Below are 17,984 nucleotides of genomic sequence, written 5' to 3'. Positions count from 1 at the left end.
ATGCAGCGCGTCTCTTGGTGCACAGCTCCGCCGTAATCGCTGTGCCCCGCCATCGACAGGGTGCGACACAGCGGTTTGCACAATGCAGTAGAATTCCAGCGACGCGAGGTTAGAAATGTTGAGTCATCTATCCACAAGTCAACATATGTGGCAAGCGGTATCTGGACTTGTCGTGGCACTCCCCTCGGTGGCCTCAGCCTAAACAAACAAAATCACCCGCCGCGTCGCCTGAACATAAGCGCTGGGGAAGACAAAGACGGCCGAGCGATTATGCTTGCCACTCTTCCGCAGCACCTCGTGTGCCTCGAGGAACCGAACAGACGCTGCTGTCGTGAGAATTATTTTATTTTATTATGTTTTATTTTTATTATTTTATTACTTCCCTTCTACGTGACTTTACCGAAAGAACCAAGAAGATGAATCCCTGCAGTCACGAAATCTTTAAATCGAAATTTAGACGCTGCTGGCTAAGAGCCACGTGTTCCCACAGTGCCTCTGCCGTCGTGCGGTGACACGAGAAGATACTCAGTGCTTGCCCGAAGTCCGGGATCGATTCCTGATCGCGATACACTCCGGCAAAATTGTTGTGGTTGGGATTGACACGACGCAGGGAAGTAATGTTGGGGGTGGGGTGGGGGACGGTGGCGTAGTGGTCAGCGCGCTGTACCGTGAATCCATTGACCTGATAAGAGAAAAAAAAGAGAAAAAAAGAAATTCATGACCATTGGTAACGTCAGTGGCGAGCGATGTCTGAACTCACAACGATGGTGAAACAACGCCCACGGTCACCACGGAGGAGGCATTCGCCCGATAGCAGATGAACAAATGGCTGTCAGTGATGATCATTATGATGATTTTTTGTTACAAATATATCTCAGTGCATCATCTACAACGAGTGGGAGGGCTGCGTGTGGTGGAGGGATGCTGAATCGTGAGGCCACGAGCAGACGGAATTATGTGAAGGAGAGTCACAACCCACGGCGGTTTTGTGAGTGACACACGACGCATGTCAACACGTGTGTAGACTCGGTTTGTGAGTCACACACGACACATGGCAACACGTGTGTAGACTCGGTTTGTGAGTCACACACGTCACATGTCAACACGTGTGTAGACTCGGTTTGTGAGTCACACACGACACATGGCAACACGTGTGTAGACTCGGTTTGTGAGTCACACACGTCACATGATAACACGTGTGTCGACTCGGTTTGTGAGTCACACACGACACATGGCAACACGTGTGTAGACTCGGTTTGTGAGTCACACACGACACATGGCAACACGTGTGTCGACTCGGTTTGTGAGTCACACACGACACATGTCAACACGTGTGTAGACTCGGTTTGTGAGTCACACACGACACATGTCAACACGTGTGTAGACTCGGTTTGTGAGTCACACACGACACATGACAACACGTGTGTAGACTCGGCGCGCCAATGGGCCACGACTCGTCGCTAGTACGCATGCAGGCGAGATGAGAAATTTGTCAAATTGTAGAAGCTCTGAACACCAACTTGTGTGAGGGCACAAGCGCGAAACGGGGACGAGAAAAGTCCTGCTGTTGGTCGAGTTTGGGGTAAGGTTAGAGGTCAATGAGTCGTATAGTTACGAGTCGCTGGTTGACTAGTTGGTTATTAGGGTTATGGTCAGTCGGGAGCTGAGCTCGGGTTCAGGTGAATGAGAGATCGAGTTGGCTAATTGGTTAGGTTCAGTGAGATATCTACTCCGAGTGGCTGGTTGTCGAGTTGGTTCGGGTCGGTGGCAGATCTACAAACATTGGATAGATGTCGATCTGGTTTTGGTTGGGCGGCTCGTCACGTGGCTTGTGTGCTACGTCCCCAACACGATTGCCACAACTCCCCTCCCACCTACCCCCTCCAATTGCATCCCGTGCCCCCCCCCCCAATCCCCACCCCCTTTCAGTTTTTTTTGCTCACTTTCACTTTCTGATGTTTATCGCGCTCTCGTATTTGCCATTATTGCTTTACGCGGTGGACAAACAGCTCGGAAAATCATCCACAGATTTCGCAATCGCGCAAACCACGGGTCCAACGATGCACATTCGCCACCCGCATGCGCGTCCCACGCGGCCAACACGTGGCGCCCGGTCAGTGTCTCGTGCGAGGAGGCTGAGCAGTCGAGCTCGTGCCGGTTGGGTGGTGGGCAGACCGCACAGGTTCAGCTGCCAAGTGCACGGGTCCAAGGCGAATGAATGAAGGGGTACACGGAAAAACAAGAGGAAGGGAAAACAACCGCCGTTCATCACGTGCCATCGTACGTATTTGCAGTGTGAGCCACCTGAATGCAGGCGGGTGCGGAGGATGTTTGGCATTTCACGCGTGATGGCTCAGCCGTCGAACAAAGACTGTGCGGTCACTTGCATCGTCGCGCACTCTCAGATGCGCTTCTGCGGCCGTCTGGAACGCTCTTCCTTCCGAAACTAGGAAGCTATTGGAGCTGTGCACTTTTAAATCTTCATTCAAAACGAATTTATTGAGAACAGATTGTTTGTATTTGGTTGTTTTTCTTCCCCCGCACGCCGGATTAGCACGGTTGACTACGTACGGTGCGAAAGAAGTTCAACATACGTACAGTACATAGGGTAAGAAAAGTTGTAAGTTAGGAATAGAGCACGGAGAGGGAGCGTTGTGGATGTGCTGCAGGCTGCGAGGTGGCCAGGAGATGGCTCTATCAGCAAATAATTTAATCACACATTGACTTCATTGGTTCTGTGGATTGAATTTATCTGTGAGGTGTGGGCCGGACCTTCGAGTGTTATCCCCTTTATATGCGGCGGGTTTTCCCCAGTTTCCACTCACATGCCCAACCACTCATATTAATAGAACTGACAAAATGTCCCAATGCATGACATTTCTGAAAATTAGCTTCCAGACTCAGCGACGCAAGCCCGAGTGAATACTGTGTACAAAACAAGAAGCATCGTAATTATATTGCAATGTTAGAGTCGTAAAAAATTAATATGTGACGGGTGGAACACGTGTCCAGCAGGGTGGTGGAGGGGGGCATTTGCAGTGGCACCCTGAGTTCAGGAGAACAAGAATACCTACAACCAGATTGTGGATGAGATTCAGAGATTGTAAGAGCGATCCGTAAAGGAATGTATCGACTGTATAAACAAGGGGAGGACCTAAACCCAGATGGAGGAGGTGGCGGTGGTGGTGATGATAACGATACTGTCAGCATGGAAACCTCTTGAGGTTGAGCGTCAACTGTTCGGCTATGGACGATTAATCGATTTCAAATCGAAATCGCAATTTGAAACAATGCGATTAGCAAATCGCAAAGGCTGCGATTTTTTGCGATTTGAAAAGTCCTATTACTTATTGGAATTTTTTAATGTTTTATTATAATTATTTTTTTATTTAACTTATCAATTGTTCTATGTTTGATTGTTCTATTTCAATTAAATATTTTTTATGAATACATGTTGGAAACATTAGACTATACAGAGCAGTTCATATTTTGATGGTATCACGTGGTAATGCTCCATCACATGCTTTAAATCTACCACACAGTGAATATCGAACTGAAGCTTGACTTCAAAAAATTCAATCGCACTTCAAATCGCAATCGCAATATCTGTAAAAAAAATCGCAATGAGATATTTCCTCCCCAAATCGTTCAGCCCTATACTCCGTAGTCGATTCTCTGCAGCGCCGTGCAGTTATTCTGCGGCGTCGTTTGTTCGGTCAGCTGACGACCCCTCGCGTCCACAGCGCGCCACGGTGTTGAGAACTTTCGCGAAATTCTGGGCATCGCCATTCCCTGGACAACACGAGAGGGAGGGAGGGTGGCCAGTTGACGTTCGCGTCAGCTGGCCATAATTCGGAATGACAATCGTTAACAGCAAAGAAAATGAGCGGACAATAAGCCTCCATGGCCACATCACGCCTCTCCCGCATACTGAAGGAAAGTCGTTTTTACACAACGCGTCAAAGGGGCCGTCCATAAATGACGTCACGCGATTTTGGACGATTTTTGACCCCCCCCCCCACTCGTCACACGGCGTCACAAAAAGTCAGACCCCCTCCCTCAAATATGACGTCACAAAGCTATGCCCCCCCCACCCCCCCTAAACCATATTTCCATTTTGAAAATAAAACATGCTTCAAATCGCTTTAAACTATTGTTATTGTAGTGCGTATCTAACGTGGCGCTGTAGGAGTGTTGTTATAACAATTAGTTGTGCTATAACTATTCTATATTTATTTAAAATTGCTCATTTTGATGTGATGTCACATTTCTCAAACCCCCCCCCCGCCCCCCTCGTCACAAATGTCTGATCCCCCCTCCCCCCCTAGGTGCGATTTGGGAACCCTGCCTACAACGCGGATTGCCACTGGACGTGTCAATTGAAGCGGTGCCATTCAGATGGAGAATAACTCACGAGCGGTGTGTATACACAGCCCGTCACGCGAACAATCCCATGTTTTGTGAACTCTGGAGCCAATATTTGCTGTCACAAGGGATATCAACATTCCCGCCTACGACCAAATCACGCGGAATGTGCAGGATCTCTTCAAGATATTATTCGGTTCTTTCGGTAAAGTCACGGAGATAGAAGATTAATAGATCACGACGTTTCGATCGCAACACAAGCGACCGTAACGATCTATTAATTTTCTATACCTACGTGACTTTACCGAAAGAACCGAAGAGTATGGATTCCTGCAGTCACGAAAGCTTCAAATCTCTTCAAGATCTCGGAAGCTAAGCAGGAATGGGCTTGGATAATGCCCGGATAGTGCGAGCTCCATCCACAAAAACACATTCCTGCGGAGGGAGCTGGTAGGAACGTTGGGTTTCTCGGTCAATGGCCAAGGTCAACGGCGGCGTGGTGTATTCCGCAAATATACCCGACTGTGAGGGCGGGCACAAGCCGGCGTGAGTATGTTAAACGTTGAGTTTTATAAGGGCACCACGCGGTGACCAGCCCCTCTCCACCCAGCCCCACCCCTCCCACCCAGCTCCTCCCCACCCTCCCCACCCCTCCCACCCTTCACCCAGCCCCTCCTCACCCTCCCTCCCCACCCAGCCCCACCCTCCCCAGCCCCTCCCCGCACGACGGACGGACACAATAATCCCCTGTGGGCTGGTGTAACCAGAAGGTTCATACCAGTATAAATGTTGTCATTTGCGGGGCCACCTAGTGAGCTGAAATCCAGAGCAGCGCATTGTCGTGTACTGTTCTATGGTCCTCGTCTTCATCACGCAGCACTGATCAACGTGGTGAAGTATGGTCAAATAACACTCCAACCACCTCCACCAATACGACCTCATCCAGCAGTGGATGGACAAAAGGAGATAGGGACGTACAAAAAGTGTTGACTCCAGCTGTAGTAATCAAATTCTACCAGCGGGTGGCAGAACGGGCCTTTGTTATCGGCAAACGACCTTGATGACTGCCCGCATTTTGATTTTACGAAACAATTATTTGAAAATAAAATTATACGGAGATAAATAACCACCCCCCGCCCCCCGAAATAAAAAGTGGAACATTAGTAAACACTGCGCAGGTTGCAATCAACCGCAATTTATACTTTGTGGCTGAAAGATCGGTTACAAATCTAGTGAAATAAGAGATTTTAAAATGAAGCAAGATTTTCATAGCAAGGGAAATCATGAACATCTCCAGTAAACAGGTTTTAATGTTATTCTTCCACGACCCGGATTATAGCAGCGCAGATGGGAACGAATAATTTGCTTAAATTTGAATCGCTCCAATTCTCCAAACGCCAGTTTTTTGTAATCTTATTTTTCCCCGGTACTTGAACTGCGTCTCACCTGTGTCGGTGCATAAGTAGTGTTCTGTATTGCACGTAAGAGGAAAGTAAACAAAAGCATTAGCATTTAGAAAGCCATTAAGTAATATGAACACGGGTTCTGTGAAACCATGCCCTCTGTCTCCGTCGCTACCCCACCGCTCACATAAATTAAGCTTGCAGTGCAATTGAAAGCACGCGTGGCGGATCGTGATTTATAGGACGAGGCAATTTGTTAATTGGTTCAAAGTTATTGCGTTCGCGGAAGAACACAGGGCGGCGTTTTTTCTTTGTTGAAAGAGGGACCTCTCCTGACGTTTAATTCTCTCTCCTTATTCAGCTGAGTTCTGCCGCAGGGCCGGGCGGCTCCATTTGAATTCGTCGAGAACAGACATCATTGAACTGCACTCCCTGCCAGAGTGGGGAAACGAGGGCACCACGTTGTGATTGGCGTTGTTTGAATGGGACACTTTTCTTTATTAGGCTCTTCCAGCGCTAAATCAAGTGAAATGTGCGATTTCACAGACGGCATGCGAAGCACGCACGGAATCTGGTCAAGCGATATGCGAAAATGTCTAAGCTAGCCTCTACAAATGGGGACGGGCTGGGTCTGTTGTCGGGGCGTTTGTAAGAAGGACATCCTGACGGTGCTGAGAGATGTTGGTAAATTGGACCCGCTGTGCATGTCATCAATGTCCCAGGAGTAACAGGTACACTATTTCAGATGACAAACTATAATTTTTACTAATTCAAACATGGCCAGACCGGCTATCAATAAAGGTTTTGTTTTGCTTTATCAAGCAAATGACACGTGAACGGCACACAGCAACATTCTTTAAAATTTTCAACATGCTCTGGTTTTTTGCGATTGCATGCAAAGCTCGGCTAAAATAAAAAAAATTCGGCGGCCAGAACAAGTGCGTGCAACCGACAGGCCCCTCACCGCTTCCCCTCTGATCCTGCCAGACTAAACAGCACGTTCCAGAATAAACCTGGAGGTCAGAGTGCAAGCCAACACTCATTTTCCCACCATCTCGGCTGCTTTTACTGGTATCCAGCTGCGGCGCCCAAAAAAATTGCTTCGGGCCACAACAGCCATGTTACCGCAACCACCGTGAGGGAATGAGATTATTGAGGATAGATAACACAATTGTGGGGGTATTGTATTTAATGCGAAACAAAAAAGCGGTTTGCTTTAAGGGTATGGGCAAAGACTAGGCACTTACATTTAACAAAGAATTCATTACGTGATCTGAAACATTATTTGCACATTACCTCAATGTCGATTTTATGTACAAATCCATATTTTCATTGGGTCAATTAAAATTTTATTAAATTAGAAACAAGAAATTCACACAACAGACATGCATTGCTTTTATTTTGGGGGGGGGGGGACAGTACTTTTTAAACAATGTCACCATCTGCCATGTTTTGTTTACTGCTAGATGAAGGCCTCCCACCCCCCTTAGTCCCGAGATACTACAATCCATCTCACTCCCGCACATGAGCGAATCTCATCGCCCCATCTCTCTGCTGGTTGCTTTCCCAGGCAAGATCCCTCCTCTGGGCTGCCACTCTGTCATCAGCCTTGCCCACTGACGATCAACCCTTCTCGCAACGTGCAATGCCCAAGCCCATTTTTCTTAAAGGTCACCGATGACTGATGCGCATTCCCCTGATCCATGTTTCGCTTTCTCTGTGTAACGTGCAGCATGGATCTTTCCATTGTTATGTGTGTACTTTAAGTACTTGTTCCCTTTTGTCATTGTCGAGGTCTATGATCTTTAAGGTCACTGTATGCAATGTGCCTAACAGTAAATGTCCACCATAGGCAAATCACGGTTGCTTTTTATTCTCAAATTCATTTCCCCACAAAACACTCCCAAGCATTTGTTATTCATCTGCTTATTCTATAGTTTTATCCTGGTCTATTTCGAGTAAGTTGTTGTGGCTGTACACCCAGTTGTGTTTAGTGACATTATTTGCACATGGGTGTGAACATGCACACATTTAATGTGTTAGCCTGTAGAAGGTAATTTGGCCAGAGTGAAACACATTTATGTTATTCTTTATAAGTCGTATTATCTCCTTTGCCGTTGGTGTGGAAATGACTGCAAAAGACCACGTATCGCAATACTTAACTGCACGGTATCAAACAACACCAAGCCATGATGATGCAAGCTTGAGACCACACTGCCATTTGGCTGATGCCGGTCTCAGGGGCATGATATTCATTCTCTAGGGGACCACAAAGCAAACAAAAACGACTCTGGAGTGCTCAATGTGCACTCCGTTGTAGTCGGTTTGGGCATGGCACACCTGGTGTCTGCATGCTCGAAAGCACCAGCCGACTCCACTATTATTCCATAGCACAGAATAAAAATCGAACCCCCCCCCCCCCCCCCCAATATCTATCGCTGCTTTGCAGACATCGTGTGTACAAGTGTGCGCGATGGGCACGGTAGCAACAAAACCACCACCGAGCTTCAGCGGGCGTGTCAAATTTCAATTGATTAGGCGACAGTAAACGATCCGAGTTTTCTCTCAAGATGCGAGTGCAGACGCGGCCGTCACGCCTCGCTCGCCGCGCTGTCTCTCGCGTAGCGCCAGATCGCCACCACCCTGTCGTCGCCGCACGACGCCAGCAGCCCCGGGTCGCTGGGGCTCCACGCCACGCAGTTCACATCTCGGTCGTGCGCTTTGCGAACGCACGCGGCTTCGTAGAACCGAGGGCTTTTCCCGTCGCCTTCTGGCACAGCCTCCTCCTCAAACACTCGGATGGTGTCATCTCCGCTGGCTGTCGCTATGGCGCCCGTGAGCTTGCACCTGGTTTGACATTTGTATTTTGGGGTCAAAACAGAAAGGGTTTTTTGATGTGAGAAAATTGTACGATTTGAGTTGTACGTTTGTGGGTCTACAGTACGTTTGAATAGCCAAGCAAATGAACTATACGTAATGCAAAGATGTAAACTGTCTCGACCTTTTCTTCAGAAACTTACCAAGAGACGTCGTAAATGACTCGTGTGTGATGGCCAGAGAGGGTGCACACACACTCCCACGTGGCGCCGACTGCAACACAAATGCATCCAAACAACAAACATATTTCACATGTAACATGAACGGAGAAGCTGTGTGCGTAGGGCGTCGGCTGGAGTTCCGCGTGTTTGCATTACCCCCCGAGCTGGTAGCAGCGCCCTCTTGCCAGATGCGTATGGTTTTGTCATCGCCGCAGGAGACCAGGCGGCGACCGGTCGCGTCGAAGTCGATGCTCCACACAGTCGACTCGTGCCCCTCCAGCGTGGCAAAGCTGATCCAGTCGTCGCCATCATCGCGGTACAGGCGGATGCTGTTGTCGTAGCTTGCCGATGCCAGCACCTTTCCGTCGGCAAGCACGGCAACCGAGACGACCAAATCGTGCGCATTTCACAGGTTACGATTCACTGCAATCCAAACCCCACAAGTCCTTTACCCCCGAACTTCGAAAGTCATTGTTAAAACCCATTGCTGCTGCTGCTCAGGTAAAAGGTGGGATATATTTGAATTTACCTCGCTGTTGGGATGCCAGACAATGTGCTTGACATCCTGTGTGTGCGAGTTGAGAACGCTTGCGCATTCGTAGTCTTCATCTTCGTCCACTGGCGGCACGCACGGAAAACAGTGGCGAGATTTACCGCACGGATATGTGCACTTGCTGGCGATCGGTTATTACGCGACCAAGTATCACCCACAACTCGGGCCGTGGATTAATTCCAACGGGAATTGAAATGTGAAAAATGTTGAAATTATGTAACACCATCAATCGTAAGGCACGGATGTCAGGTAAGTGTAAGCTGCTTATGAGTGGCTTATTTGAGTCATACAATTTACTGTAACTTATAAATCATTGAAAAACTACTTTAATGTAGTATGCATGAACTAAAAATAGCAATGAATATAGTTTAACACTTTAACGTTATTGTAAAAAAGACTCTACGGGGAATAACTGCTTTAACTACTTATTTCCACGGTTTTAATTTAAAATATTCTCAAATGTGCATCACCTAATTTCTTACTTAAATTAATCATATACACTTCAAATCTGTGGCAATAAAAAAAGGTCTACCAATTACACACACAGCAGCACCGATTTAATTACCATTTGCATATGCAAAGATATAATAATTAAATGTGGTCTAATTAAGAGCAGCGTGTGATAATTGAAGCACTAATGACATGATGCATTGTGATGCGCTGTTTGACTAAAGACCCAATTTGTAATTTAATTACACAGAAGTAACTAACAAGCCCCCTGGTTACGGTAATTAGACTGGGACGATGTAACAGTAATTAGCAGTTGCATTTTGGTTGTAAATATTGCTGCAGCATACGGCGTGTGGCAAGTGTCAGCAGAGATCTCCCCGCGCTCATTCATACGGCTCTTTCTGCTGGGCATTTGTCGGCGCTGCGCACTGCGTGTGCGCAGCGCGCGCGTATCTTGGCGTGCGAGTGCTGTCGCCAAAAGCTCCCTCGCAATAAACACGGCATCAAATTGTCCTCCTTGCTTATCCTCAAACCCGCGCCAACAGTATCCGCAAAGTGATCTCATAACCGATGCACAAAGTGCAAGGTGATAATTGGGTAAGATAACTCCAATGTTGAAAGGAGAAAAAAAAAGCCATCGGGTAATGTAAAAAATACTACTTTGTATAAACAAAAAATATACTTCTAAACTAGATGAGTATCATGGAAAAAAATAAATATAACAAATTTCGATTATCTGATGAAATGCTGGGGAGAAATAAAATAAAAATTCACAGCATGCCCGACTGCCACCGGTAGATTCCAACTCCCAATGCGTTTGGGTCTATTGAAAATAACACTTGGCAAGTGCTTGCTGGTGTCGATGTAAGGGAACAACAGACACCTCCACGATTGGTAGGTGGGTGGTGGGGATGAGGAGGAAGGTGGGTGGAGGTTTGAAAGCTGTTAAATTAAGTTGGTCACGCCGCATTACCATTGCAGATCCTCCAGCATCTCCCGATAATTGGCGGCAAGAGACACGGTACGATGTCTGACATGGAGCACACATGCGAGGGCCACGCGATTTCATGACATGTCGGAGCTGCTAGCCCACTCCGACGCCCCACTCGTATGTCATCAGGAGACCTCTCTGGCTTGAGTGATGTGGTCCAGAGACAGGCAAAGGAATGCTAGAATATGGCTAAATAAATATAGATGAGGAAAGACCGATATCCAGCTTTTCTAGGTCACAGTGTACAGCCTGTTGAGACGGTATACAATAATACTGTTGTAATTACTAACTGTTTATCTTAAAAGGATGTTATTCCTGTCTAATGCAAACGTCAAGGCAGGAGATTTCATTTGTTCACCGCAGACAGAATGGGGAGTGCCACTGATTGCGAAAATACCTGGGTCCCCTGGCTCCGTCACACATAAACTGCAGGAAATTCAAGCGAACGCCTTTCACTGCTTTTTGTTGGCACTGCTCTGCAAATAATTGGGTACGACACTATATTTAACTTAGGTTTGTTTTTTAATCGCGTGCTATTGAAAACACCCCACGCAGTGGGTGGCCCTCTGTATACACTGATGGTGAGAAATATTTCCCTACAAAATAACCCTCGGTATACGTTGGGTCTCAAGGTGGGATCTGCGATGGCGACATGTTGTCTGGTCACTAAAACGACCACATCATTTGCGGCAGACACGCAGACACATGTGACTTGTAAAGCTAAGCAGGTTGGATTAATGCGATTAGACTAATAGGGTCTGTGGTCAATTCAAAGCAACTCTTTGTACAAAATGCACTAAATATAAATGTTAAATTTAAGTACTATGCACTAGTATTATGGTTTAACTGTACTTTAAATGATTGCTTGCACCTGGAATCTAAACATTCCATCAACATATATTTTTGTAAATTCACTAAAAAGGCATATAAATGAGCATGAAATTATCACCAAGCCTGATTATAAGCACATATGAAGAAAAATACAATTAAATGGCAGCAAATCTGCCACAATGGCGTAAACGTTTTTGGAAAAACTCAAATCGGTGACCTGCACGGGAAGAAGGATCTGCAGAAAGAAAGGCTACACAAAGCTCAACCGGTGACTTCACTTGGGGTATCTGCGGATGCATCTGCACATCCAGCATTGGGGACTGGTATCCCACTTGCATACCAAACTCGAATGCTTTTTTATTTTTGTTACTATTTTTTTTAGCACTCCCTGTGCCTGACCTCATACGTTGGTGCTGCGAGCCTCCTTATACACGGTGGACTTCTCGTGTGATCTTGACACTACTTAAAACAACAAAGTGAGATGGAAGCCATCAGCTGCTGAGGCTGGGCATGCACACCTTCCCAAATCCAGACACTCTTGTCACGACTGCAAGTGGCCAGCAGGTTTCCTGATGGAGCCCAGGCCACGCCCTTGACTTCATTCTCATGTCCTTCCAGAGTCGCAGTCACCTTGAATGAATGAAGAACAAATGGTGAACACTGTTGCATCCATTAAAGACAAGCTAATTTCTGGAGGTACATTGTGTTTGTGTGCTTTCAAGTGATAGCACATTATTGACTGGACAAATAGTGGTCTTATACAGTGGCTATTTATAGTTATTTCCAGCTCAAATAAACATGAATGTGGTGCTCATCTCATATTTACAGCACTGAGACAGTGGTGGAAATTCCACATACCTATGGCAGGGGCAAGGAATATATCCATAAGATATCCAATGTAGACTTCCACACAGGATGGTACTAATTTCACTGACTCTAGAATGAAAATGGGCCTAGTCAACCCCCAATTAGGAACTAAACTTGTAACCTTCCGATTGTGTCCAATCAGTCGACCATTGAGCCACCTTGCCAGATTGAAACAACTAAAACATAGATACAATCATCGTCTGCTCCTTCCATCATCTCGTTAGCGAAAATGAGGCCAAACATATCTCTGGCAAGGTTCTCTTTCTTTCGCCAGTATTACTGCTTTGTTCAATCTCAATCCTTGTTCTTCTTGGTTTTCTATCATCACCTATTCCTTTATTCTTCCATCATCATAAACCACAAAAACTAATTTTATGCACAACTTAAACGACCAATTAAAAATACAGTACTTTGCTTCTACCTTTGTTTAAAAAAAATAACTTGACATTTAAGCATAGTGTACTTGTGTAAGGTGTGTGTAGACTTCCATGTGCGATGCTTTGCGTAGGTCCGCAAATGCTCTCCACGCACACCTCGAAATCACCGTCGCGTCGGCTCCACACACAAGTGGTAGCGTCGAAACTCGCAGAGGCCAAGCGGGTCCCGCACGGAGACCAAGCCACATTGCGCACCGTGCGCTGATGAGCGTCGGCCAGAACCGAGCGGCACACCCAGCCATCGCCTGCAACACCCATGCACATCATAACAAACACCGCCACTGGCTTGGTAAACGATAGGGTGGGACTCTTACTCTTCATTATCATGCGATAATGAGATGTTCTTATCATTATGAATTGTACGATGAAGATCCACTATTGTCCAAACTTTGGCCAACTTCATGAATGAGATGCATCTCTTATACCTGGTTGGGCCATTACCCTGAAATACAATTTTTAGACAAATGGAGTGAATGTATAATTTGCCAAGGCAGTTATTTACCAAAGAAGGGTCTAGCCAACGATTTATTGAAAAAAGAAATGCCATAATTATATACGCACGGGAGAAAGGTACTCATTTATTGGACATGAATTCCCTGTTTGATATAATCAATAGCACTTAGGCGCATTAACTTAATTGCTGGCAATTGAACACTGTGCTGACCATAACGAAAATGATCCCGCTACATTAAACGCTCTTCGATGGCCACACTAAACATCTACAGGACAACAGGGCATTATTCACCTATGACAATGTGATAACAAATTCACACAATTGCAACGTGTTTAATGAATTGCCCTACCTCTAGGTTTTAAATACTGAAAGCAATGCAAGTGGGTCTTACACTCTCAAAGGTGTTTCAATTTCATTACTTCATACGTTTAGTTGGGCTGACATGATCTGCACTTGTAAATTTAGCTATTGCTCATTAAGTACGTTGGGGTTTTTTTCATGGCAAAGGTGTAAAGTTATTTTTAAAATTAGATTTAGACTTTGTTGGGATAAATAGTGCAGCTTTAAATACACGAAGCAAGGTGACATCTCACCGACACAAGTCTGTTACTAGAGAGCCCTATGGAAGAACTAGGAATGTAGACAAAACAATACGTTTCTTCAAATTATAGTAAATACAGAAATATACACACAATCAAGTTCCTACGTTTTATTACAATGAAAGTAGCGAAAAGAGTACCATTTTGTGAAAATACATGTCCACAATTGGTTCGGCAATATATTAACAGATAACCGTCACCATGTAATCCTTGTTTAAGAATAAAATCTATGGTTATATTACATTTTTCAATAAAATGTGAAGTAAAAATTTCAAAGCAATACAAATGATGTAATTTGGATTTCTAAAGCGTCTACAACCACATCTCAAAACAACTTAAACAATTTAGCGGGGGTAAAAGAAAAGAAAATGTAAAAAAAAACTACATTTGATTACTGACCAATGTTTCAAAATAAAACACGATTTATCCTTTCGTAACCCAAAGGTAGACATCACTAAAGAAACGTGCATGGATTTGGATAATGTGCTATTATGTACTGTAATACAATTTTGGGGGAAATATCGAAGTCATGTAGGGTACAATGAATAATGTATCAAACACTGGACGAAGAAATTACTCCACTTACGTGAATTAAAAAAACATTGTCATTCACTACATCTTAATTTGAGTGGGATTATTTTTTATACAATGCAGTACATGTATTGTTTAATTCTATAGATGTTCGTAACACTTATTTTATCAAATAGACATCATACATTGAAAACCCCTTTAGAATCCAGTTTCAGCTTTCAATATTCTTAAATAGTTATTCGAGTGCGGTATGAAAGCAACTATTCAGATTATCGTGAAGGACACACATTGAACGTTGCGAAAGGGCTCGAAAGCTGAAATTTGGCACATCCATAAACTAATCTACGTTCATTGCAAGACAAATCATTGCAGCATATATTTTTTGTGCCCGGGAAAACTAGGCCGGGTGATGTATTTTATCTGTGAAAGCGCTTTATTGCTCATCAGATTCCTCCACTACAATAATTCCGATTCTGAATATTCACAGGGTCAGCATAAAATGTTTGTACCGTGCAGATTATATTTAGCATTGTACCAAACCGAGTAACTCGTGGAGTGTAACGCTGGTGCATAAAATGCTTAACTAATGTGTCAATCCAGTGCAAGAACTCCTCTCCACGGCGGCTATGGGGGCCGTTTGACCATACTTCACCAGGATGGTCAATGCGGGTTAAATCAATAGGGGGAGTGCTCAGGACTTGTTCAAGATATCTATCGCCGCCTATGTTAGCCGTGACGGGGAATCAAACTCAGGTTACACACTTAGTGTTTGTCAAGCAGCGCGAAGTCTGTGAACCACTTTAAAGTTTAAAGTAAAACCGCGCCACCCTCTAGCGACGGCTTACGGAGCACTGCACAAGAACCCACAGAGCAATTGCAGTGCGCACAATATAACACCGCCAGATATACAAGTACGAAGAGCCAATGTTTGTACATTTACCACCGCGGAAGGTGCAAGTGATTGTGAAACGTGACTGCTTTCAGGAGGCCCTTCATCCAGTAGTGGATTGACGGCGGCTGGCCCGATGATGCCCATTCACCGCGGCGTGTGGGTTCACTGGGCCCCAAAGCACCGACCTCGCCTAGAAGCTTTGCCGGAAAATGGTGCCCGCACCCCCGTACGCTCCACTATCCGATGCCGGTGCCCTCACCTTCCCTGCCCCAAATTCGCACCGTCTTGTCTCCCCCGCAGCTGGCGATCAGAGCTCCACCGGGGCTCCACGCCACCGACCACGCTCTGTCCTGGTGGCCCGCGAGCCTGTGGAGCACCTGCAGGCTGCCTTTCATCTGTGCGTCTTGCTGTGTATCGGCAATGGTTAACGTCTTACACGGCACGGTTGCTGCAGTGTTAGGCCCAATATGGCCGACCTCGTTACGTAGCCAATTTGGGGAACAACCCCCAACAGCAGCCGGGCAAAGCGAACGCAATCCGCCGACATCCGTCACGACGGCGCATTAAATAGCAACAAATTTCAGTGCGTTTGTCGAGCGGGATTTGTTTTGAGTGGACTTAGCGTGACATTTGTTGTCTTTTGTCTTTGTGAGATTTCTCGCCGTCGACGCGCCGAAGTCGTCACGAAGTGGGCGGATTAAGCGATGATGGCCGCTCTGCTGCTGCTGCCCCTTCGAGTGCGTGACAATCCACTGCTGGATGAGGGCAGCCTCAGGCGAAGGCCATTTGCCCCACACCACTTCTCATCACTCTGGGTTGGTGAAGGTGGGGTATAAAATAACAATGGATTTCGTTGCATTGCCCGCTACTGCCCACAATGTTTATTCTACCTGGTTTTTTGACATGGAGGTTTCCCCATCCAAGTGTTATTATTACCGGTTCAAACCTGCTTAGCTTTGGGGGACTGACAGGATCGGGCACTTTTGCGGTGATTATGGCCATACGTGGAGAATTAGAGAATAATTTAACGTTTCTGACGTAAATCGCGCCTCCGATTAGCACGGTTGCCTGTGTACGGTGCGAAAGAAGTTCAACATACAATTTATCTAGATGTATGCTGCGTAAGAAAAACGTACATAAACTTCATTAAAACAATCCTTCTAGACTAAACATTTTAACGAAACACACAAAGGCCAACTTTTGTATACGGTACAATGTGTCACCTGTAAATAATTACAGGTAATAGTTGAACTTAAAAAAAAAAGAAGCTGCAAAGTTGGGCTCAAAATAACACATCTGGAGGGATTATGGCCAGTTGTAGAAAATATTTGAGATGGAGTGACAAAGTAGGGACGATATTTTTTTGTATTTTCACCAGGGAGATGTAGCCTCACCGTCGCTAGATGTTAACTACCTCGCCTGGTACACAGGAGGTCGTGAGTTCGATCCCGAACCTGACGATGCCTGCTGTATTTTTGGAGTTTGCGTGTCTCTCTCCCCGTGGTCGCGATGGATTTGTCTCCGGGATCCTCCGGTGTTTCCCTCCACATTTAGAAACATGCGTCTGGAGTATTTGGCTGCTATGAATGACCACATGATAAGCCGCTTCATTTGGGCTATCATTTGTTGCTAGGTTAGTTCTGAAAAAGAGTGGGGCTAAGGGGTCATTCGTTTAGTAGCAACGCAAAAATTAGACCCCCCATATGCAAGCATAGCATTTGGGTTAACCCCCCCTTTCCCCTCAATGCGTACGTACTAAATGGATGGCCCCTAACCTGGTAAAATAAATTAGATATGCTGCTTAAGCTGATTCCTCACTCGATCATTGAAGATGACGAATATGGCAAGCTTTAATTCAAAAGTGGATAGAACCTGGCAGTTGTAACTTACAGCCCCTTGTAAAAACACTGTTTGGTGGTTATTTGAGCATATTTCAACCCACAGTGGTTTGTGCGTGCTGGTAACATGTGTGTGGGTGAGATGGGGTTGATGGGGCCGGTTCAAATGTCACTTGCCACTGATGTTTTAGCCGTGGCCTGGAACTGAACTCTCTGGTCGGCCAGTTTATGGCACTTGCACCACCCCTCATTGTAATACACCCTGCTAAATTTTTTCAATCCACATTTTATACCCAGAAAATATCTTGCAGTAGAGGTCTCCAATGTTTGGTTTCCTAGCCAACTTTCATACCTGTGCTACGTTGGGGAAATGTTTACTCAGGTACAGTCTACATTTATTCTATGAAGTTGGGGCGAACTGACCGTGGCCATAGGAATGTGGAAGTCCCACCACTGGATTTGAGCTGTAAAGAGCAGACGAATGCCACCCCGTGCTCGTTTGAGCGAAAAAAACTACCGTACCCATATTATTTTAGCAGGGTAGAAAAACCTGAAGTAAAAATACGCTTTAATCTAAAGTTAATATCTACAATCTGAGCATGTTTTAAAAGCATAGATTCCTACTCGTATAAGAAAATATTATTTGTGATGTATGCAATTGATATATAAATGCTGTACTGTAATCACGCTGCTTGTAGATTAATGCGACGAAACAAGACGGAACATGTCCGATCT

At 45.6% G+C, this 17,984-nt stretch overlaps 1 protein-coding gene across 1 annotated transcript; it reads right to left on the bottom strand.

Moving 5' to 3' along the window:
• Positions 1–7,150: 7,150 nt before the first annotated feature.
• Positions 7,151–16,103, bottom strand: CIAO1 (cytosolic iron-sulfur assembly component 1). The gene is made up of 7 exons (XM_078593003.1): positions 15,671–16,103; positions 13,032–13,180; positions 12,150–12,261; positions 9,336–9,424; positions 8,963–9,164; positions 8,789–8,858; positions 7,151–8,615 (listed from the first exon to the last, which is right to left on the bottom strand). The coding sequence occupies exons 1-7, from the start codon at positions 15,804–15,806 to the stop codon at positions 8,360–8,362; spliced, it is 1,014 nt and encodes a 337-aa protein (XP_078449129.1). The 5' UTR covers positions 15,807–16,103; the 3' UTR covers positions 7,151–8,359.
• Between the last annotated feature and the right edge of the window lie 1,881 nt (positions 16,104–17,984).

This window comes from Lampetra planeri, chromosome 4 (genome assembly GCF_965212315.1).
Source record: "Lampetra planeri chromosome 4, kcLamPlan1.2.h2, whole genome shotgun sequence".
Taxonomy (NCBI): domain Eukaryota; kingdom Metazoa; phylum Chordata; class Hyperoartia; order Petromyzontiformes; family Petromyzontidae; genus Lampetra; species Lampetra planeri.
Note: the sequence above shows the minus strand (reverse complement) of the source record. Positions and strands in the feature narration are given on the sequence as shown.

What these genes read in the sequence shown, in the direction of transcription:
- CIAO1 (XM_078593003.1), bottom strand. Translation starts at nt 15,806, where the DNA reads ATGAAAGGCAGCCTGCAGGTGCTCCACAGGCTCGCGGGCCACCAGGAC. An exon ending in GCGAATTTGGGGCAGGGAAG is followed by an intron (nt 13,181 to 15,670) that starts GTGAGGGCACCG and finishes TGGGTGTTGCAG; the next exon opens with GCGATGGCTGGGTGTGCCGC. An exon ending in CGCTGCTACCAGCTCGGGGG is followed by an intron (nt 8,859 to 8,962) that starts GTAATGCAAACA and finishes TTTGTGTTGCAG; the next exon opens with TCGGCGCCACGTGGGAGTGT.